At 42.8% G+C, this 19,355-nt stretch overlaps 1 protein-coding gene across 1 annotated transcript; it reads right to left on the bottom strand.

The window, feature by feature from the left end:
- Positions 1-464: 464 nt before the first annotated feature.
- On the bottom strand, positions 465-17,713 carry etnk2 (ethanolamine kinase 2). Its single transcript, XM_069171096.1, has 9 exons — positions 17,291-17,713; positions 11,567-11,704; positions 11,348-11,469; positions 10,267-10,407; positions 8,471-8,613; positions 7,219-7,302; positions 6,802-6,962; positions 6,598-6,671; positions 465-4,839 (listed from the first exon to the last, which is right to left on the bottom strand). The coding sequence occupies exons 1-9, from the start codon at positions 17,435-17,437 to the stop codon at positions 4,767-4,769; spliced, it is 1,083 nt and encodes a 360-aa protein (XP_069027197.1). The 5' UTR covers positions 17,438-17,713; the 3' UTR covers positions 465-4,766.
- Between the last annotated feature and the right edge of the window lie 1,642 nt (positions 17,714-19,355).

Consider the following 19,355-nt stretch of genomic DNA (forward strand, 5'->3'; position numbering starts at 1 on the left):
GTTTGTACAAGTTTGTGTCCAAGTTTGTAAAAATTCCCTTTGGATTTTATGAGGTAAGTGTCCACCAACAAACCTCATGCCTTGAGCAGCGTAAAAACACCGTCATCTCGACTGCTAGTTTTAATCTTCTGCAGGAGCCGCATAAGTTTTAGTCGGGGTCTATTCCATTTAACTGGGAGATGGTGAGTATGTTTTAGAAAGGAGACACGAAATGTTGCATGTGGAGGGATGTCGGGATTCATTAGACGGCCAAGCCCGGCGTTTTGTTTTGCCAGGCTGTTTCACAGAAGAAGTGTTCGTACTTCCTTCCTCCCGTCGGGGCCGGGGGCCGAGGGTCAGCTGGCCTACAGAAACAAACACCGGGGGAAACTAGAGTGTCAACACAAGTCCTAAATTGGTAGTTTCGTGAATTCTCAACACTTGTGAAACCCAAGGAATCAAACGACTGAACCCATTTCATCATTTTAGACTTTTTAATGGAAATATTTACTGACAACTGTTAAATAATTCTTCTTGCCACTCCTTAACGGAGGTGTGAAGGATCACTGTACAGTAAGCTTTTCACAGTATTTCTTACAGTATTTACATCCTCCATCTCCGCACATATCAACGCAGCATCTCCTTTAGCAATGGATGAGCACATTGACGGTCACATCTGCAAGCCAAACGCTGGCTCCTTTCACACAGCGGCCTATGTTTCAAGTCAAAGCATTTACAAAAAGTAAATATCAGCATACAAAGAAAAAAAAATAATAATAATGATAATTCTGTACAGTGTTTCTTAAAATTAAGTTAGTACATTCACACACAAAAATAGTTAATCTCAAATGAACTGCAATGCAAACCGCCTGAAGTTAACCATTTTGGTATTGTTAGAAAACAACAAAAGAAAAGATGGGAAATGCAAATGCTAGATTCACTCAATAAATTAACTGCTTTAATTACACCAAAACAAGACTTAAAACAGAGCTTAAGTGAAACTTTCTGACGGGCGGTGTGGAACAGCAAATTCACACAGCCTGTCTGGGATCCAGCGGTCACCAGAGAAACACATTACACGACTGTATTGGTCTTTAAAAAAAGGGAACGTTGTCAAGAACTTCACTCAGTGCTCACCAGAATGTCTTGTTTGGCTTGTTGTCACCTTACTCAGCGCCATCGAATAAGAAGTTCTCTATGCGTCTTGTTTTGTCAAACTTCATTGTCAATGCAATAGTGCAAATCTTCAGCTCCATTTTTATAATATACAAAGTATTGATCACGGGTCTCATTTCATCACTCCACACCATTTTGCCTCTGGTCACTTCGAGGCCTAATCACGGACTTGTATTGTTAGGTATATCCACGTCGTTAACTAAAGACTTTGTAGATGAAGGGGGAACAATACTCCCAAACTTTAAGACTCGGAACCATTTTTGAACCGTGTTGGAACCAAAACTGCAGTTAATAAGGTCTCAACCTCATAAACTGTAGTTTTCCTCAGGTTAAAATTGATATGCGGAGTTGTCACTCTCACGTTGAGAGTGACGGGAAGTTCCAGGCTTCTGTTTTGATTCTTGATGGTGGGGGTCACGTTTGATTCACACTGTACCTTCAAAGTTGGTTCTTTGCGTCGGCCTTTAGAATACGCACTAATTTGAACTATTTCAGGAAAACAAAAAAAAGACAATGTTGACATCGAACAAGTGCAAACCAACACGGTGGAAAAGGTGGCCAACAAACCAAACAGCTGCTGAATGAGAGCAAAGTTTTCAGACAGCCGTGGTTCTTTATGGAATGTTTTTCAGTTCGTCGCCCTGTTGCTCAGCTCTGGCATCAGCTTCTGCTGGGGTATTCCATGTTGTTTTCCATTAAACCAAATCAAACTACACTGATGTTTTCTTCAAAAACCCTAAACGGCGTGAGCAGGTGAGTCCGCTCAGGTCAGTGAAGGACGTATTCACTGTGCTCGTCGAATGCAAATGCCCCTTTTATCCCGGCTGAATGCCGACCAGTGTATTGGGCTCGTGCGTTGACGCAGCGACTTCACTAATTTGGCCTCCGTCTGCAAATCTAATCAGCCGATCACTCGGGCATCTAAATTATTCTCAAATTAAAAAAAAAAAAAAAACGCCACTCTAATGTGGCTAATTTGAGTTTTATAAAAGGACACCAGTGCTTTTGCTCCCAAATGTGCGGCATCATTAAGTAACTCCGTTTTGCCGAACGCTGCCCCCCGAATAGAGTTCTGATTTACACCAGCAGCTTGTAGTGTTGCTCCACTGCCGCATTTCAGTCCTATCTGCACTTCCTCTGAAAACATCTCTGGAGGTGAACTGCCCTGACTGACAAAGCCATTAGCATCAGTTAGTCTGTCTATTCTGCTGCTCACCTGGTGAATTATTAATCCTGTCAGTTACTTGACACCGGCAGTGGAGGACAAAGGTCAGAGCTCGGTGTCTCCCCCTGCTGAGCCAATGAGGGGGGGTAAATATTGTGCGAGAGTTAAAAAAAATAAAATTTAAAAAAAAGCGGGGAAAGCGTGCCCGTGGTGAAGCTCACTGAGGGGAAGATGTGCGGAATATGTTTCACATGTATCCCAGGCCTTCGTGTGTGCGCTTCATACACACATACACAGAGACAAGAGGGGGGAAAAAAAGGAAATAGTTGTCAGTTTTTACTCAAAATTTGAACATTCATTTGAATATGGGGGGGGGGGGCATTGTGATTCCAAAAGTAGTCTTAGGGCATCGGATTGTTTGAAGTAGTTTCGGTTGTAGTTCAGCAAGTGGCACTTTTAACATTAACTGTTGACCTGCCGCTGACATAATTTAAACTTAGAAGAGATTGCACAAAAAAAAAAGGACTCTCAGTAGTTCGAAGCTGATCTTTTGAAAGTGTTGGCCCTAAATAGAGACGTTCGCGGCGAGTTCTGGGTTCAGTCCGGGGTTAGCCCCAACACAAACACGCGCACGAAATCTCACAGACAAAGCTGGCTCGTCCGTTGCGTGGCAAGCTTACAGTTCACGTCAGTACAGTTGGTATATTAGCTATTTGGGGCAAACAAACATGAAAGGATTTCCTCTGCGTTCTGTCTGAATGCAGCTTAAGAGTGGCCACAGTTTGAAGAATCCTGCTGATGCTTCAGAAGGTTTTTGTGTGGTTTTCTGTAAGCAGGTTCTCAGAGGGTCGATGAGGTTTGTCCTTCCTAATGAACGCGGATGCCAGTCTTTTTCCATGACAGCAACAGGTGATCTCATGAGTCACGCAGCCCCAGATACCCAGTTCCTGCCTCTCGTTGAACTCTAGACTTGAGCTGACCGTAGATATATCTTATGCAACGTCTGATTATGTAATAAAATTGGATTTCACATCTAGGACGGGAATGGGAATGGATTAAAGTGACAGATGAGTCTTTGACGTCAAGTTCGCCTGTGGAACAGGTGCTGCTTGCCTCAACCGATAAAGGGAGACGGGGAACAAAACCGGTAGCTGGGTGGAGATCAAAGATAGAATTGTTACGGAGGGAGCTGACACGGGAGGGCATAAAATGTGGGAGGAGGGGGTTGGCATGGAGGGGTGACGGAGGTTGTGATTTTCCAAGAGGTCTGGAAAGTTTAAATGGAAAGTTTAACGGAGCGATTTGCTGTAACCATAAAAGTCAAGAAGGTGGAAAAAATGGCTTGAGGACATAAATGCACACAGAGTTTAGAGTCCCATTTCCACAGGTCTCCTCTTTTTAACCATCTATCTCCCCACGTCCCAAACTGAAGAGTTGGTAACCTGAGATATTAAATGACCCACAGCCCCTTCACAAATAAATACGTGCACGTTCAGCTTGCTCTCTTTCACCGATTGCTAGAACACAATAGTGATTGAACGTAAAGCCAGATCATGAAAAGCTTTTTCATTTGCTGTTCCACACACTTGCAGTCTAGTTTTCCGTTTCTAGCAGCAGCAGAATCAGCGGTTTGCTGGGAATAACTAGAAGAAGAGGTACTGACCGAACCTCAGACTGCATCGAGAAAATCAGAGGACAGAGACGTCCCTTGTCTTTCATGCACAGCTATTCTCTGGAAGCTCAGTCCAGAAATTCAGCAGCTAGGAGCCCTTAGCACCGAAGATCGAGAAATAAAAAGAGGAAAGGTGAAACGGATTAGAGCTTCAAGTGTTCAAATATCTGCAGATAGAAGGAGGAATGGTCTCGCCACAAACATGATGTGAGGAATACCAGGAGAAATGCCCCTGAAGTCAGTTTCAATCGCGAGGCCATGGCATTGGGCCGTACGCACAGTTCACACGGGGACAAACTGTCTGACGATGACTCTGTCGTCGTCGTCGTCATCATCAGACCCTCCTGAACGGTCTCATCCCTCCTACGACCTTCATTACCGGCATCGTGGAATAGTTTGGCACCAGTGTACCAGACAATAAAGCAAGTTTAAGGTCAGCGAGCCCTACCCTAAACAGAGACGGCTGTGCTCACTACGCCTGGTTAAACTGCCCTACGAGAAAAAGCAAGACATTCGGGGTTTATCGAGACAAAGTTAAGGACACAAACAATCACACTCGCATACATGCGCGCACGGAAGTTTTTTTTTTTTTTAAACAGACGTGGAGCTACGTTTAGAGGAATGAAAGAGTAATTGCGCTTTTTGCAACAAAGGGGACCAAGCAGAGGTCTATTGCCAACTGGCTCACAGAGAAGAGTCCTCACCCTATAGGATGTCCCACAATTGAAACTGCTACACTCTACTCCTAATTATTCTGGCTTCCTCCGTCTTCTCTCATTCTGGGATCTGCAGGGCCATCACCGCAGGTTTGGTCTTGAAGTACTGGTTGAAACGGAGCACAGCGTACCTGCAAGAAACAAGAGCAACAAAGAGGTGACGTCACAGAGGGACTCCAGCCGGAGAGGCCAGCTGAAATTGGAAGTAGTCTCACTTTTTTGACCAAAAAAAAATAAAAAATACAACTCTGTGTACGCAGGGGACACAACACCAAAAGCCAATATTGGATGGCCGTTATTTGGGGCTATTTGGGGCTCTTAGGCGGCTCCGCGTTAAAAAGGGGCCACTGGGGAAATCCTTGTCTGGGCTAAGAAACCCTTCCAAAGACCATTAGCTGTGAACGCAGTTTGTCGCTGCGTCCGCAAACGCTGCTTAAAACTCGACCAACGCAAAGAATTAAATATCGTATCAACATGATCCAGAAGCGTCGCCGCTTTCTCTGGGCCCCCGAGCCGTTTTAATCTAAAACTTCTAACGTCAGTTCATCTAAATTTCGGATTCTTTTTTTTTTTTGTGTGCAAATTATGGACCTTGCATCCTCAGGGCAAAAGAGCAGAGGGACCATCCAGCTCGTTATTCAGCGCGCAGTTCAAACGGCAGCATCCATGACAGTATGACGATGCAATCGTGCACGCGGCACGGGCAGCTTACACATCTGGGAAGGGACCAGAAGGATATGAGTCCAGGTACCGAACTGGCCTGCCTTCAGTTTAGACCCGTCGCCCATTAAACAAATTTGGTGCATCGTGAAATGAAAAAATATGACGAAGGAGATACTAAACTGTTCAGCAGCTGAACTCTTACGTCGGGCAAGAATGAAACTAACATGTCAATTTCAGAACTCCAGCAACTGGTCTCCTCAGTTCCCAAACACTTAAAGAGTGTTGTTTAAAGAGGAGGCGATGCTACACAGTGGTAAAACGCGCCCTTGTCCGAACTTGTTGGGAGACGTGTTGCTGGCATCGAATGTAAAATGAGCATCTCTTTTACGTAAAACAATAGAACTTCTCAGATTCAACGTTTGACATGTTGTCTTTTCTCTATTTGCAATTAAACGTGGATTTACATGATTTGCAAATCATTGCATTCTGTTTTCATTTACATTTTACACAGCATCCCAACTTTTTTTCTTTTTTTTTTAGAAAAGGGGTTTGTACAAATTACAGTGACACGAGACACTGCTGTATATATTTTACAATTGGTTGAACAAACATGACAAATGTTGGACATATTTCTGGAAACATCTCAGTTTAGCATTAGGCTGAGTGTCTCCAGTGAAAGGGCTTGACTGACGTTCAGAAGACACAAGACGTTTTTTCTTTCCGTGGAGCTTATTAGTAAATCAAAATCTGCATTTCAAAATGGAAGCTGGTATCTACTCAGCACAGCAGGCTTGCTCAGCTTGCCAACATCAGCACCGACACCTAAAATGCGTTACTTTTTGTTGATATAACTTCAACACCTGCTGCTGCACAAAAAAAAAGAGGGGGGGGTCAAGCCGAGCTACCGTTAGCTGCCTCTCCTGGGTCCAGTTGAGTTGATGTAAAAATGAGCAGCCCGTCGGCTTTAACGTAACTCTGTGTATGACTTGGAATAACTAAGCCTCTGACTCGCAGTAACGGAGGTGAGTAATCACATTATAGGCAAGGCTAAGCAACAGCTACCGATGGCAGCTCCCTCGCTTGTAAAACTGCTTGTGCAGCCTTTGGATTCATAGTAATATGATGGACCACCAGTACCTGCCCGCGCAGATGTTACTCCTATCACTTCACAGGAAAAAAAGAGTCACCACACACACACACACACACACACACACACACAAACTCACCCGAGGAAGTCAAAGTCAATGGAAGAGTATTTGGCCTGGATGAGAGCCCAGAAGCCCCAAAAGAAGTGGGAAGCCTTGAGAAAAAAACAAATTAGGTATCAGATGTGGTAACATAAGTAACACAAGACACTGCAGGTGGGATGTGTAAGAGATCGAGTGTGTGTGTGTGTGTGCGCGTGTGCGTGCGTGCGCCAACATCCTTACCAGAGCAAACTTGTTGACCTGTACATATAGCGTTTCAAGCTCCCGCGGGCTGACCTCCTCTGTATTCTTGGTGAACAGTTTGTGCGCCTGCAGGTACACTTTGAGCCAGTCCATTTGCATCTCTCGACTGGGGTACAGTCCGTAGTCAAGCTCAGTCATGCCTGAACACACACATGAACACGCAGCTGTGGAATAAGCAACACTGCGTGGACATAACAATAACTCTCTCGTGCAAATCACACTGAGGGTTTCTTCCTGTTAAGAGGGAGTTTTTTTTCCTTCCCTCTTGTTGGGTTTCTCTGTATAATGTTGTAAAGTTCTGCTGTAAGGACTTTAACGTGTTTCGTGGCATGAAATAACTTCTGTTGTGATTTGGCGCTATATAAATAAAGTTGAATTGAATTGAATTTTAAAAACCTGCAAACTCGTTGAAGTGGTTGCCAATGTCGAAGGCCTGGTAGTTATAGCTGGAGTACTCGTAGTCGATGAAGCGAACATGACCTGAGAGACGAGAAGACGCATCACAATATCACAGTGGACAAGGCGTACGTTCTCAAAAGCGGCTGTTCTTTCTCTACCCCCAAAACATCCCGCTAGAACAAGGCATTATTGTTTGAGAAGTGCAGCTCGTTGCTGCTTTGACGCTCGTAAGCAGAAAATGGAAAGCTAAAAGAAGCTAGTCACATTTCTTAAGAACTTAAGTCAACCGGTGAGGTTCAGCTGTCCTAATAGTGCAGCCATTATCAGAAATCATCACCGTGATCGCCTTGCTTTGAAATACATGATGTGATTTCGTCAAGGTTCTGTTGGGGCCTGACTCTGTATATAAATGACGTCCGAACACGTGTGTCAGACTGGGAGAGCAGAGCTGGTAGAACTGCACAAACATGCCCAAGCCAAAGAAAGCAATATGCGACACGCTCACGTGCAATGCAGGGTCACATGACAGACGGAGTTACAGTCATCAGAGCCTGCTACCCTGTCGGTCAGGTAACGCTTGTCTTGCGGGTTGTAATAATTCGTAGAGAGTCTTTTGATGCAGAGCTGCTCTGTAAGCTCTCCTCAGTTTTCATTTGTTAAATAAGAGATTGTTGGTTTTTTTTTGATGGTCACCTTGAGAGAGCAGAAGGAGAAGGGATCGGGTGACTATTAAACATGATGGTACCGACCGTTGGTCAAACTGTACAGATGAGAGGTTTATCTGCTTACTGTGGAATTTCTGCTTCAGAATCTTCAGTACATGTTCAGGAACATGATGGAACCGTGGAACTACGGACAACCGATTATTGGAATGGGATGTTTTTGGAGACTGTACTCTATATAAGCAAGTATATTTTTGTCATTAACTTTGGGTTCGTTGCAGAAATATTATGCTGATCAACATACTATTAATAAAAAATTTTAGACAACCACAACAGGTGTTTTGTGTTTTTCTTCAGCCTTGAGTGCTAAAAACTGTTTTCCTGCCCCCAACATACTTGAATACAGTTAATAGTTTTTCCACGACAGTTACAGCAGTCTAAAAACACTGTCAATGCGGCCAATGGTGGTTAATGTGGATGGGAGCCTTGTGGCGAGTTAAGTCAGGGAAATGACACTGATCATTATGGTCGCAAAAGGGGACGACAAACAAAAGGGGCCATGCTCGGTTTAAGGAGGGGGAACCTACCCTCTTTGCTGTTGTGGATGATGTTCTTGCAGAGGAGGTCATTGTGGCAGAGCACCACAGGGGAGCCCAGTGTGGATAGATGCTCCTTCATCCACACTATCTCCTGCTCCAGCACTGCCTTGCTGGGAACCTCCTGCTGGATTCTGGACAGGGAAGGAGACAAACCAAAGGTCAGCTTTCTCACACACACTCTCTCGCCCGTTGTGGCAACTACGCCGAGTGTCTGCAAACACAATGGTGATTCCGTGCGGACGGTGAGGGAGAGCGGCAGGAATATGTTCATGAACCAAAATAAACCGTCTTTCCTTGTTTTGGTATCATTGTGAAGTGGGAATACATGTGGTGCGAAAACAACTGAGACCGGCTTTCATGGAGGAAAGACGAGCTCTGTGGGGTCCTGGCCTGCAGGGAACACAGTTACAGAGAAACAAATCCTCGGTGGACTTTAATGGAGTGTTTCACAGTCACTGTGGATATACTACCAGGCCTCCTTCTTTTGATTCGTCATGCTTTCATGCATCTTTTGCAATTGTATTTATATATATATACATATATATATATATATATATATATATATGCATATGACACAAGCCTGATGAACATTCATGTATCCAGGAAGTGCTCTGCCAGGTCAAATGACGCACTTCGACCCAAATGGATCAACAGCAGACGTGGATTGAAAGTGGTCTGAAAGTGGTATTCTTGGATGGTGGAGAAAGAGTTAAGCCACTGGGTCAGTGTCTGAGCCAACGGGGTCCTGAACAGAGACCCCTGTCCTGACAGTAATGTGCTTATTGGGCTTAATACACAGTCGGCCCGAAAGCAGGGGATGAGAGAAAGCAGGGCAGGAGGCTGAATCAAACACACACACACACACACACAACACACAACACACAACACACAACACACAACACACACATAATAATACTGCATTCCACTAGAATATTACACAGATCTTTAATAAACTGCAGTGCAACAAGTGTCCACTATCCAGGACCAGGACACTAGCTGTCTGCGTTACCAAGGTAGGGACTAAAGTGACTTACTACATAGAGCTAAGCAAACATCTGCTGGCCCACTGCATACCTCAGACTCCCTAATCCAGTCTGCTATTATTGTTACAGTTATATAAGCCACATGCTGGACTTAATCTAACAGCCAGGAGAACAAAGATATCAGCTGTGACTGGGCAGCTAACCAGCTTATGAGACCTCTGGCGGCTCCACTGGTCCAGTTGCAGGATACAAAGCCAACCACCTTCAGCCTAGAATCCTTCTGCTTTTCCAGAAATAAACACACGGTTCCATAAAACACACTTCAAATGCTTCATCTTAGCGGATGAGTGTCTCAGTCCAGGAGTGACAAGTTACTTACACAAGCTCTGGGAGGTGTATAATGTTAGGTTTTACAGTCTGATTTATGTACTACATTTAGCCTTGACTGCCATTGCTCCTGCCGCACTATATCAACAGCCTTTTGTTTGCCTAAAACCCCTGGAAAGAGGGTTACATTTTACGTTTGGTCAAAATTCTTAGCAGAAGTTCTGGTGTCACGTTTTATACAAACAACTGAGTGCAACACAGTGCAACATTACCCTTGTAATTAAAGATGCAAACCACACCAAACTGCCCCGCTGAGTGCTTTCAGATGATACCAGGCTCAGGGCAAACTGCCTCTGTTGACGAATTTCACAGGCAAATCGGGCTGCACTTCATGAACTATTTGCATGGTTATCGCAGTGTGTGTAGAGCAACATGCGCCAACTGCAAGTGAGCGGCTAAGAAGCAGGAACTCACCTAAAGTTGGAGGCCTGCTCAGTGAACTCTATGGCCACGAGGGAGAAGTATTTTCGCATCTTGATCCAGAGGTTAGGTTTGGGGATGCAGCCGTTGTGTGCATGGATGGCATGGATACGAGCCATTTCCCTGGCTATCAGTCTGACAGGAGAAAGAAGGAACAATGTTATCATCACTAGACTAGATTTCAACATGAAATGACTATGTTGTTGTTGACTACGCTATATTAGGCTCCGGTTACAAAGAATCCCTGTAATCCAAAGACAGAGAGCAACACACAGGGTAAAGGTACTTGTATTTGAAAGGTTAGATGAGGACAAATAACCTTTGCAGAGTTCCTGGAGAGAGCTGAATTAAAACGTGCAAATATATCATGTAACATACACTTGGCTGACCTCCACAATGGGCTATCAAACAGTACAACAGGTACCATGGTTTCCACATAAAGACCTCACACTAACTGCTTTGCATGTGAGCGGCTCTTTGGCACAAAACTATCTGGAATTGTCTCATCATCTGTTGTTGCAGTAAAAATCCTCCACTAACTATTTGCATAATAATAATAATAATAAACTATATTTGTATTGCACCTTTCATACAAGAAATGCAGCTCAAAGTGCTTCACAGCAATAAAATGACATGCAGTGTTTCGCATAAATACAGATATAAAGGAACATTTAAAAGTAAAGAAAAGAAATGAAACGCTATATAAATACAATTGAATTGAAATGCATAAGAAAAGATAAAATGCATAAAATGAAACACAAATAAGAGTTAAAATATAAAATAAAGCAATATGCATTTTAAAGGCGTGGTAGTTCAAGTGCAGGCAAAGGAGCTTCAAGAGGAGCTAGTTAAAGGTTAATGTGTTTTGAGCTTTATTTGCACACGACTCAAAATGGTTTACTTCATTCACATCTTTCCTGACGAGGCGTTTCTGCATTGTAAAATCTACAGTGCAGGAAGCAGAACCGACAGAGGCCCCTCACCATCATAATACAATGCTGTAATTTGACCATTTCTGAAAAACAGTAAGTCGGTAAAAGTCCTGAGCAGTCCCTTGCCTCTACCATGTCCTGACCTGAGTAGGGACGGATCCCTGACATCCTGTGTCCCAAGAGCATCCCCCTGTATGAACTCATAGCAGATGCCGTTTTGAAAGGTGCAGTAGAGGCGGGGAGCACAACCATTAGCATGCAGCACCTAGAGGGCACAGAAAACATAAGAATTACAGTGGCGACACAAGTCTGAAGCGCATACTGATGAACTGAGGCAAACTTAAGAAAAATGGGAACACTACCTGAAAGCTTTTGAGCTCGTTGTCTCGGTCGACAATCAGCTCCGTCTTGTTCCCGTATACTCGGACCAGGACTACGTCCTCTGGACTGTCGTCCACGTAGCACCCCACTAGCTTGTTGGTGGTTCCATCGGTGAAGAGCTGGAAGGCAGAAAATAAAAAAAAATCCTATAACCTCTAACAGAAAACCTCAGAGTGTAAAGAGCTATGGTTCCATTTCACAAAGCTATCAGTCATCAACAGCACTGCAGACGCCATGCAGCTTTGACCTACATGACGTAAATGTGTCAAAAAGCAAAATCCTCCGATGAATTAGTGTCACACGAGTCTTCGGCCCACAGTAAGTTAGCTCGGTCTTCTTTCAGGATTTAGAGGAAAAAGACATTCTGTTTTTTGTATTCATGTAAATCAAAATACAAACCTTATTTGACAAAATCAGGGCTACATTTATGCACTGAGCTGTGTAGGACGCGGCAATTTTTTTTTTAGCTCATTTGTCATCAACCTAGTTGCACCACTACTTGTTACACTGGTATGAAATGGTGTGATGTACTTATACAGCAACAACTAGAAAAATGGCTTGAAACCATTACGCACGTCATTAAATGCAAAATACGACAAAGGAGACACCGGACTGCCAAGCAGCTGAAATCCTACATCAGGCAAAAAAAAATGGGGCAACATTTCACTTTCAAAACTTCAGCAACTGGTCTCCTCAGTTCCCAAAGATTTGCGGTGTTGTTAAAAGAAGGTGATGCAGCACAGTCGGAAACCTGTCCCAACTTTTTGGAAATGTGTCGCCAGCATCAAATTCAAAAGGAGCATATGCTTTACAAAAGACAATAAAATGTCTCAATTTCAACATTTGATATTTTGTCTTTGTTGTATTAAGTTTACATGATTTGCAAATCGTAGCGTGCTGTTCTTATTGAGATTTTACACAGCATCCCGACGTTTTTGAAAACAGGGTTGTAAGAGCAAGAGCTGTTGTCTCCGTATAATGGCACGTTCATTTCCATCAAGTTTAATTTAAACATTAATTTAATTTCAGTTGATTTCAGTAGCATATCTAAACTCATTTCATTAAGATAAAAATCAATGCAACAAAAGTGAGTTTTAAGCGCTGCCAGCAAGTTGACTCCCAACGTTTCTTCGTAAATGAAGAGTAAGCAAAAAGCCCCCTGTGTCTAAGGCCTTAAATATTTGAGTGACAGAATCACTCTGGTGGAAACCGGCGGGCTTGTCCGTCCGTCCCCCCCCCACCCACCGCAGCAAACACAATAACAACATACACACATCTCCCCCCCCCCCGACCCAGACGCTCACTCACACATATCTGGCATTCCACACGTGGCTGACCACAAAAAATGGGCGTGCAGGCATCCCTGTTATGACTGTACATACACACGCGTACACGCCTTTGCTACCACATGACTGATCCCTTCCCTCCGCCACACAATACGCCACTAAGACCGGCAATCAATACATCGACAGACAGCGATAAGCTTGGACTCAGACAGAGGTAAACAATCCGCCATATACTGCCTACATGGGACAATGATGGCGGCGTCTTTTGGGTTTTTTTTTTTTTTTTTTTTTTCCCGTTATCGAATCTTTGTTGGGCGGTCAGACCGCGTGGCCCGGGGCCGGCGTCCTTTAGCAGAGATTGATCATTGTGTCTTTAGCATGAGAAAGTAGTAAGAGGAGAGTGTTGATCTGTTGCTGTTGGCACACGCGTCTGTTTTCAGGAACTCCCGTGTGCTTGGAAATGGACCGTGTGTATTTACAGTAAAAGTCTTCCTGCCCAGGTAGCGGGGTCAATCAGGTGTTTCTGTGAACCGTGCTGCCCTTCTACTTCTCACCACATTTCGCACTTTCCGCTCCCATCAAAACAATGGTGCCGCTGCTTCAGAACATCCTCCCGAGCTCAAGCAAATGCTTTTTTTTTTTTTTTTTACTGTTACCGCACACTCTGTAACCAGCTCTGACCTAGTTTATAGCTGCATTGCCTGTACCTCTTTGTACGGGGTCTTTATGGGTAGTGGTCACTGAGAAAAGCTCTGCCCCGCTGGCCTGCAGAGACCGAGGTAAACACTGTCCCGTTCTCCGCTGCAGGTGCGTGGGAGTGGGTGTGGCGTCGGCTCCGGGCAGATTAGACAACAGGGTGTAAACCGACTGCTGCAGCAGCTGGGTTCACACTGTGCCACTGGAAAATCCACTGTCAGCTCCTGCAAAACCTTTGACCTTGCCATGACACATCAGCCATTTGATTCTTTTACCAGGAATCAATTATGCATTTCCTTTCCTTGATGAGCCCAAGTGTCTAAAACAAACTGCTTAACAACACACTCGTGGCGAAAGCATATTAAACTAAGGCTTCACATGGTGGTTGGAACTCAAAATGTGTACCAGAGATTGTTAAAATAACATACTGTATTTAATAATCTGTTGTTGTTTTTTTAAATTTATTGATTTATTAAGAGTATCATCAATGAATGCTGGTATATTGTTGGCAGGAAAAGAAAGAAAATTGGAATTATTCAGATTGTGTGGCATTTCAGCTGATCATTTTCTCATTATAACGCAAAGCATGCTGCAGAGTTATCTACTTAAACCCTGTTCTGAGGTGTTTTTTCTCTCTTCCTCCCCTGTACCCTGTATTGCTGCCTGTTTATACATCAGCGAGGCTAAAACACCGACTTTGTGTGACTGTTTACAAGTCGAAAATAAATGCTATTTGTTAATAGGTTCGAGGTAATCCTCAATTAAGGGAGATGGTACCAGCAATTTATCCAACAGTCGTTAAACAAGCAGAGCATAAACGTATAAAGCGTCTTTTCAAAATGTTCTGTTATTGAAACAAAATGTGGAGTGTATATGATATTTAATGTGAAATACTCAAACTGATGTTTCATGTCTATGAAGCCTTTTTCCTTTGATGTATTGCCATTGTAGTCTTGTTTGTGCAAGCATTTTAAAGATCTTTGACAATTTACAACAAACTGAAATTGTGAGGACCAACAAGTTGGGACACTGTAGAATGTAAATAAAAAGAAAGAATGAAATAATCTGCAAACCACATAAACCCATATTCAATTGGAAAACATATAAAATGTTGGAAAGGAGACATTTTCCAGTTTCATGAAAAATATATGCTCATTCTGAATTTGATGCCAGCAACAAGTCGGGACAGGGGCAACAAAAGACTAAAAAAGTCTCATCTCATCACAAATTAAGTTAATTGGCCACAGGTCAGTAACATTATTGGGTATAAAAAGAGCATCTCAAAAAAGCAGAGTCCCTCAGCAGTGAAAATAGGGAGGGGTTCACCACTCTGTTAAGACTGCGTTGGAAAAGAGTGCAAACATTTAACAATAATGTTCCTCAACTTCAAATTGCAAAGAAGTTTCGAGATTTCATCATCCACGGTACACAATTATGAATGTGTGAAATCTCTGTACGCAAAGGACAAGGCCAAAAATCAACACTGGAGGGTCTTGCATTGATGACAGACAAACTGTCCTGTGGTCTGACGAATCAAAATCTAAGATTATTTTTGGAAATCATGGACGTTCTATCCTCTGGGCTAAAGAGGAGAGGGACCATCTAGCTAGTTATCAGCGCTCAGTTCAAAAGCCAGCAATCGTGACGGTATAGGGATGCACTAGTGCACATGGTATGGGTGGCTTGCACATCTGGGAAGGCACCAATAATGCTGAACGATACTAAATCGGCCTGCCTGCAGTCCAGACCGGTCATCTATTTACAAAATTTGCCGCATCACGAAATAAAAAAAAAAATACGATAAAGGAGACACCCAACTGTTGAGCAGCTGAAATCTTATATCAGGCGAGAATGGGACAGCATCTCCCTCTGAAAACGCCAACAACTTTGTCCCCATTTGTTCACAGTGTCAAAAAGAAGAGGCGTCGCGAAAAAACAATGGTGAACATGCCCCTGTCCCAACTTTCTTGAGGAATGTTGCTCGCATCAAATTCAAAATAAGCATTTTTTTTTTTCATAACACAATTTAATTTCTCAGCAAAATTTGCTATGTTGTCTTTGGTCTATTTGCAATTAAATATGGGTTTACATGATTCGCAAATCATTGCATTCTGTTTTTATTTGCATTTTACATAGCATGCCAACTTTTTATTTTTTATTTTTTAAATGGGGTCGTTTATTACAATGGCACAATATTTACCTGACATTTAGAAGGTTTCTATGTAGGCCTACTGACCTCTTCACTGGTATTCCTAATGACAGATTTTTCACCAGCATGGCTTTAAGGCAGAGTCAGGGTTATTTGTAGCAATGATCCCGCTCGAATTAAACTCGGAAAGACTGACTGAATCAAATTGGCATCCAACTATCGCAATAGCATCGAATTAGGAGATAAACATATGGTCCCAGACCTTGTGACTATATTCATTCGTATTTTGCTGTGGGAGCTCTGACTTAAAACTTGGATATCTGGCTCCCTTTGACCCAGGACTGGCTTCACAGTGTGACTCTTCAAATAACCTTTCAAGGCAATTTGCTGTGACAACAAGAGTATGTGTGCGAGATTGAAACGCATTCCATCTAATTCAATTTCAAACAGATAGTGTATAAGGGTTGTTGTTGTTGTTTTTCATTTAAGGAGATGAATTAATTTCTTTCTATACTGAGAAAACCTGTTAAGAAACTGCAATTTCTTCTTATCTTTAAAAAAAAAAAAAAAAAAAAAAAAAAAAGCTGAGTGCATCAAACTGTAAATTGTATATCATGTATAAGCTAACTGTTACACCTCTACTGGGGCTTGGCGATTATGGACAAATTCAAATATCACAATATTTTTGACATTGATATTGATATCGTGGACATATTGTAGGGATGGCCACTGCTGCTTTCAGAGAATATTTACACAATAAGATTTTTAATAAAGAATCATCAGCAATATGGATTTAATGACTAAGTGGGTCATTAATAGAACAGTTAAAATAGTGGGAAGTCCAGAAAATTAAGTCTATTTATACAATGCAGCCTTTAAAACCAGGGGGGGGGGGGGTACAACACTTATGCCATATCACAATATTACAATATTCAAAAGACAATATCTAGTCTAACAACACAATACAATATAATATGCGTGTACTGCCCAGCCTCCAACCTCTACTCTGTATAAGTTGTAAACTGCAGTACATATGACGGTATAAAACACACACCCTGCTGTGTGTCTGCTTTTATAGCCATCTCCATGTTCCTCAACCAACTTGACCATCACGTCACCACCAGCTGGCCACCGACACCAAGATGACAACGTGACTTGGCTTTCACGCTGTAATCTGCCCTATCTGTCCTTGTACTTTGGACACAACGTTTCCCACAACCTCGATATCTGCACAGATAACACTTGGGGACTTTTAAGGGCAGCGATTGCCTGTCGGTTAATAATCAAGAGCACCGCGCCATCTTAGCGAACATCAACACAGCCTTTCGCCGTCAAAGCCGCAAGAAAAACGTTGACCAAAAACGTCAGTCGTTTTCATTCATAAATTAAGGAGCGAGATCGGAAGTGAAACGCATAAAGCCAACGCGGCCCTCCTTTCACGGGCGCTTTGAAGTCCCGAAGTGATGCTGCAGAGCTGTCAATCTTAGCCTAGCCTAGCCGAGGCTGCACAGCTACAGGGCTGGAGGCTCAAACCCTTTTTATTTTATTTATTTTTATTTTTTTTTTTATTTTACCTTTGTCTTAACACGGCTCGTGTACCACGCTGGTCTCAGCTCCTTGATGAGCTTCATCGCCCCCTCCGTCACGTCGTGTTCGTCCACGAACACCGGGATCTTCCTGATCACCGGCGACCCGACGGGCACGTGTATCTGCGTCTCCATTCTGTAGCAGGTTTCTGACGCGTTAATCTCCGAGCTCTTCGTCGACAGGTCGAGAAACTGCAGCACATAAAAAGTGTTTGCTTCGGCTTTTAGAAGTAGCGAAACGGTGTTGTTGTTTTTTTTTTTTTGTGTGAAATACTTAAGCGTGGGTTCAGAAATGTGTCTTTCTTAGTAGCTATCTGCGGTGAGCGGAGAGCGGTGAGGATGCTCGTCGCCGGTTTTCTTGAGAGCTGTCGGCTAAACTGTACCGTTTCCTCCTGCTTGGCTCCGCCCTCCCGGGATCATCCGATTGTACCGCCGGTTGAGACGCAACCACAACCGAGCACGCCCATTATTTTCCCGACGTGGGCACGAAGGGAGCCGAATTCAGCCGAACGACGGCGGGTCGACCTGCTGACCGGATGGGGGGGCGCTTTTGGAAATTATAGTTTCTTTTATTTATTTTTTTTCATTATTTTTTTTTTTAAAGAAGAGCATAACGTGAAGAAGTAGCCGATTTTAGGACAATAACTAAAGCAGCCAGACCAGACCGTAATTTTACTGAACAACTTCTATTTCTATGGGTTTATAAATAACTTGTAAATACTATAGACCAGGGGTGTCAAACTCATTTTAGTTAAGGGGCCACATACTACCCACTTTCTTCTCAAGTGGGCCAGACCAGTAAAATCATAGCATAGTAACGACAATATTTCGCTATGTTTAAATCATTGGTGAAGGTTTTTGGATGATAAACCCTATTTTAAGGTCTTTCTACAATAAACTAGAAACATAAAGACCAAAAACTCAGACATCAGCCCACTGTTTATCTGCCTGGGCTCTCCTCTGTAGATTCCCTAACAGCAAGCGCTGCTGCCTGTGGCAATGAACGCTTCTGCCTCCGGAGCAGACATCACATTTACATTTTTTGAAGCAATTACTGGATCGATTAAAAAAATTACAAAATGTTTGTACTCATAAACCTCCATATTCTCATAGAAATGCAATTTATGTCTTTCTGTAATTTTCACACTTAGCAAAGTCATCCGGCGGGCCGAGCTGGACCCTCTGGCAGGCCGGATCCGGCCGTATGTTTGACACCCCTGCTATAGACTGTAAATGTCCTGAGGAGGCCTTATAGGTTAGGTTAGGTTAGGTAGTTACTTTATTAATCCCTGAGGGGAGATTTTTATCTACACTTACTGGAATTAGCAGCTGTTTTACGGTCATGTGTACTTTAAAACAGATAAGGTGCTGTAATTACAAAGCTATATAAATACAGTTGTATAAAAAAAAAACATGGAGTTGTAAGATATATCTTGGTCTGTGCTCTGTACATTTTCCTTTTTCTAAATGAATGCAGGAGGCATTAAAGTGGGTCTGTAAGTGTGTGTAATACTCCTTGTTATGGCGTCGTAGATCTATTTATACAATCACATACCTATCTGTTCGGGACAAAAAGTTAGTCCCCATAAGGAAAATCTTTTAATTTGAACTTGGAGATCTGGTTTCAAGTTAAAGTAAGGTTAGGTTTGGGTTCAGGTAGGTTTAGGTTAGGGTCAGTGTTTTCATTCTCAAGGATGAAGTGAGACAGACCGGGACAAGACCAAAAGATTCTGAAAGATTTTACGAATCCGAGTAGGGAAAGGAAATGACACATAAGAAGAGCGCCACAATAACTAGCCTACAAATTAAGCCATACAAAGCAAGTGAAGGAAGCACATAAAAGTATACAAAAAAAATACATGTGAATAGATGTAGTGAGTGCAAAAACAGCCTAAATAAAACTCAAAGGGAAGGTAGTCTGTGGGCTGTTAAGGGTGCTCCAAAGAGGTGATTTTTATATATATATATAAATATATATATATATATATTGTAGCTGGTATGAATGCTAATGAAGCCAGCAGATAAATGCCCAGGAGTATAATCTGTAAGATTA

Source organism: Embiotoca jacksoni, unplaced genomic scaffold (genome assembly GCF_022577435.1).
Source record: "Embiotoca jacksoni isolate LCO1_2020_lvr unplaced genomic scaffold, fEmbJac1.0.p SCAF_1, whole genome shotgun sequence".
Lineage (NCBI taxonomy): Eukaryota > Metazoa > Chordata > Actinopteri > Embiotocidae > Embiotoca > Embiotoca jacksoni.

What these genes read in the sequence shown, in the direction of transcription:
- etnk2 (XM_069171096.1), bottom strand. Translation starts at nt 17,437, where the DNA reads ATGGAGACGCAGATACACGTGCCCGTCGGGTCGCCGGTGATCAGGAAG. An exon ending in GAGCAGGCCTCCAACTTTAG is followed by an intron (nt 8,614 to 10,266) that starts GTGAGTTCCTGC and finishes TTCCCTGTCCAG; the next exon opens with AATCCAGCAGGAGGTTCCCA. An exon ending in CCACTTCAACGAGTTTGCAG is followed by an intron (nt 6,963 to 7,218) that starts GTTTTTAAAATT and finishes GTGTGTGTTCAG; the next exon opens with GCATGACTGAGCTTGACTAC.